General features: G+C 54.5%; 1 protein-coding gene across 1 annotated transcript; it reads left to right on the top strand.

The window, feature by feature from the left end:
- Positions 1–217: 217 nt before the first annotated feature.
- On the top strand, positions 218–2,239 carry FEN1 (flap structure-specific endonuclease 1). The gene has a single exon (XM_008629387.2). The coding sequence runs from the start codon at positions 257–259 to the stop codon at positions 1,520–1,522; it is 1,266 nt and encodes a 421-aa protein (XP_008627609.2). The 5' UTR covers positions 218–256; the 3' UTR covers positions 1,523–2,239.
- Positions 2,240–4,048: the final 1,809 nt, after the last annotated feature.

Here is a 4,048-nt window from a genome sequence, read left to right as displayed (position 1 = left end):
GAGGAGGAGGGAAGAGGGGTTGATGGCAGGCCTGGGGAGCTGCGAGGTAAGGAGATAAGAATAGGAAGGTGATTGGGTCCGCATGGTTGTAATGGTGGAGATAATCGAATTTTGAGGAGGGGGATTGGGATGGGAGGAGCAAGAGGTAGGAAGGGGAGTGAGGATGGGCCCGGGGGGGGGCATGGTGAGGGATAAGGGTGGCCTGAGGCTGGACTCGGGATAACGGGTGCCAGTAGAGGCCGCAGCCCTTGGAGTGATGGTTTGCAGGGGAAGCACTGCCCTCTTTGCTCCCCCCTCCTTGGGTGGCCCAGCGGTCCTCAGGCAGAGCCCGCTCCCAGCATCCCCTTTTCCGTTCCCCAGGATGGGAATCCATGGCTTGGCCAAGCTTATTGCCGACGTGGCTCCCGGGGCCATCCGGGAGAACGACATCAAGTCCTACTTCGGCCGGAAAGTGGCTATCGACGCCTCCATGAGCATTTACCAGTTCCTGATCGCCGTGCGGCAGGGAGCCGACGTGCTCCAGAACGAGGACGGGGAGACCACCAGCCACCTCATGGGAATGTTCTACCGCACCATCCGCATGGTGGAGAACGGCATCAAGCCGGTGTACGTGTTCGACGGGAAGCCCCCGCAGCTGAAATCCGGGGAGCTGGCCAAGCGCACGGAGCGGCGGGCCGAGGCAGAGAAGCACCTGCAGGAAGCGCAGGAGGCCGGGGAGGAGGAGAACATCGAGAAGTACAGCAAGAGGCTGGTCAAGGTGCCCCCGCAGCATACGCAGGAGTGCAAGAAGCTGCTGACGCTGATGGGAATTCCCTACGTGGAGGCACCCGGAGAGGCGGAGGCCAGCTGTGCCACCCTGGTGAAGGCCGGGAAGGTGTACGCCGCCGCCACAGAGGACATGGATTGCCTCACCTTCGGCAGCCCCGTGCTGATGCGGCACCTCACGGCCAGCGAGACCAAGAAGCTGCCCATCCAGGAGTTCCACCTGAACCGGATCCTGCAGGATCTGCAGCTGACCTGGGAGCAGTTTGTGGACCTGTGCATCCTGCTGGGCTGCGACTACTGCGCCAGCATCCGCGGCATCGGGCCGAAGCGCGCCGTGGAGCTCATCCGGGAGCACAAATCCATCGAGAGGATCGTGCAGCAGCTCGACACCAAGAAGTACCCCCTGCCCGAGAACTGGCTGCACAGGGAGGCCCAGAAGCTCTTCCTGGAGCCCGACGTGATCGATCCCGACGCTGTGGAGCTGAAGTGGAGCGAGCCGGACGAGGAGCAGCTGGTGCAGTTCATGTGTGGGGAGAAGCAGTTCAACGAGGAGCGCATCCGCAACGGCGTCAGGAGGCTGAGCAAGAGCCGCCAGGGGAGCACCCAGGGCCGCCTCGACGACTTCTTCAAGGTCACCGGGTCCATCACCTCAGCCAAGCGCAAGGAGCCAGAGCCCAAGGGAGCGGCCAAGAAGAAAGCCAAGACCAACTCCAAGCCCAACAGTGCAGCAGCCACAAAGACTAAAAAGGGAAAATAACCGGATTGGGCACCCGCAGACCTCTGGGACTAGGTTTTTTGGGGGCTTAAGGAGCAATTTTAGAGGAATGACAGACAGCTGTGTGTCAGTGCTGCGTGTGCTAGTGCTGGGAAGGAATGGGTGAGGCCAGGAGAGTGGAACAGCTGCTGGGCACAAACACTCCCAGATTTCAGAATTCCAAAGCTAAGCAGCTGCAGAGCAGACTCAGGACAAACTAGATTTCAGGCTGATCCCATCCATCCCAAAAGAGGTAGATGCAAGCAGAAACTGGGAAGATAGGAGTGGAAGGCGAGCTGGAATTGGGAAGGAGGCTTCAAGTAATGAGGTAAAATTCTCCCTTAAATGAGAGTTTATTAAGGTTTTTCCTTCCCTTTTCGTGGTCACTCTCCTTATTCAAAACCCAGTTGTTATCTCAATTCCAGCAGTGTCCTGGCCCGCTTTTAGTGTGTAATCCAAGGAAAGCTGAGCCCAGACTGCAGCTCTCCCAGCCTGAAATTTGCTTAGAAATGCTTAAAAATAAAAATAGCCATAAGCCTAGAACTGCAGCCTCTTCAGTCCCTGAATCCCAGAGGCATCTTTCCATGTTGTACACACTTCCAGGTCCCAGGATGGGAATTAAAACCTCTTATTTCTTATTTTATTCTGTATTTTCTGTAGGTTTTTTGCGTGTCAGAGCCACAGGATGGGTTTGGTTTCCAGAATAAAATTTGAATACAAGGACACTGTTTCTCTTTTTCCAGAGAAGTGGCTTAAACCATGTTTTCAAATGAAAATCCTGGTTTTACAGGGAATTCCGTAACAGCCAACAAACCAAGTGCAGTCTGGAACATGGAGAATTCCAGTTTTGAGCTCTTTGGATGCTTCGTAGACATCAAAAATCCGTGAGTTTGCTCTTGGCCAGTTTGGAAAATAAGAAGCTGGCTTGCTTTGTGGGGAAATTAATATTTCATGTTTATTATCCATTAATATTGCTAAAATTGGGATTTATGTTTCCATGCTGTGGATTCTCTTAAATGTTTCAATCCATAATTGGTTTTTTTCCCCAGAAGTTTTTTAATTAAGTATTCCTCTTATCTCCAAATATCTTCATAAATACAGGAATGGTTTTGTGGTGGAGGGATAAAAAATAATTTTAAAATAATAATATCTGGAAATAAGTCTGGGAAATTTACCAATTCTAAAAGCTGCTTTTCCGTCACCCTCTCCCGACCTGGTGCTTCATGGTATTTCACTTAGTTTTTCCTCCATTTCTCATTCCAAACAAAGATTCCCACTGCTTCAGACACTGATATTATTATTATTAATGAATTCCAGTTCCCCTCCTTATCCCAGGAGCAGGTGCTGTGGGAAGCCAGGGACCCAGCAGAGCCGATCAGAGAGGGCATGGGGCATTTGGGGCTCTCAGGGTCAGCAGGTGTGGGCAGTCTCCCCATGGGAAAACTGGAATACTTTTCCACCTTTTCCCCTGTTCCACCTCTTAGTTCTAATTAAATTGAGTTTTTGACTTCCTCATCCCAGTTTTCTGGCTGGCTGGACCATGACCCATGTGTTACCCACAGCATTCCCATCCTGAATCCAAACCTGACATGTGCCAGCTCCGGGGAAGAAAGGAGCCCTGTCCCAGTGGAAACCAGAACAGTGGGAATTCTCAGACAGCTTTTGGGGAAACGCCTGATTTATTCAGCACAAAGAAAGCTACGGAGCGTGCCAGCTGCTGCCACGAGCTGCATCCTGAGCCACGACAGGCACCTCCCGAGAGCTCCCTGGAAAAGGGCGTGCTCCCATTCCCGCTGGAGCCTCTTGTCCAGCGCCGCCCGGAGGGTCTTCTCCTGTGGCACTGCTGCAGTGTCCTGGGAGCTCTGCACTGGGCAGCAGCCGCTCCAGGACACTTCCTGCCGTGCCACTTGCTCCTGGGAACGCTTTGCTGGAACGGCCCGGGCTCCCAGTTGTGTTTCCAGGCTTTTCCTGGCGGTGGGTATCTTGTGGGTTCTGGGGGTAGCCACAGCTCCGAGGCAGGGAGGCCTGTCCGTGTGGGCTCCTCCATCTGGAGTCCAGCAGATCTCATGGAGGCTCTGGCAGGGATGGAGACCTTTGCTGGAAATATCCAAGGTGTGGAGATCTCCCTTAGCCTTGTCCTTCACAGGCGGCTCCAGGGAGCACGCTGCACATGGGAACGGCTGCCTTTGCCGCTGGAGCCTCTTGTCCAGCAGCGTGCGGAGAGTATTCCCAGATGGCTCCACCACAGGATCCGGGGAGCCATGGATTGGGCACCGGTGGCTCCAGGACACTTCCACTTGCTTCTTGGCAGGAACGGGCCAGGCTCCAACTGGAGCACAACACAGGTCACAGAGGGTCTGGGCGGGAATGGAGGAGCCTTTCCGAGGGATGGACATTCTTGGAAGGGTGGAGGATCTCAACCAGTGTCGGGCTCTGCGGAGGACTGAGCCTTTTCCAGCGGCGGATGTTTTCCGGTGGATCAGGGGTCTTGTTGTGCGCCGGCTCCTGGAGGGCTGGGGGCTCCCGGAG

This window comes from Corvus brachyrhynchos, unplaced genomic scaffold, assembly GCF_000691975.1.
Source record: "Corvus brachyrhynchos isolate BGI_N302 unplaced genomic scaffold, ASM69197v1 scaffold1103, whole genome shotgun sequence".
NCBI classification, from domain to species: domain Eukaryota; kingdom Metazoa; phylum Chordata; class Aves; order Passeriformes; family Corvidae; genus Corvus; species Corvus brachyrhynchos.
The sequence above is the reverse complement of the archived record's forward strand: the minus strand, read 5'-3'. Positions and strand labels throughout refer to the sequence as shown.

Excerpts from the sequence above, each read along its gene's own strand:
- FEN1 (XM_008629387.2), top strand. The coding sequence starts at position 257 with ATGGTTTGCAGGGGAAGCACTGCCCTCTTTGCTCCCCCCTCCTTGGGT.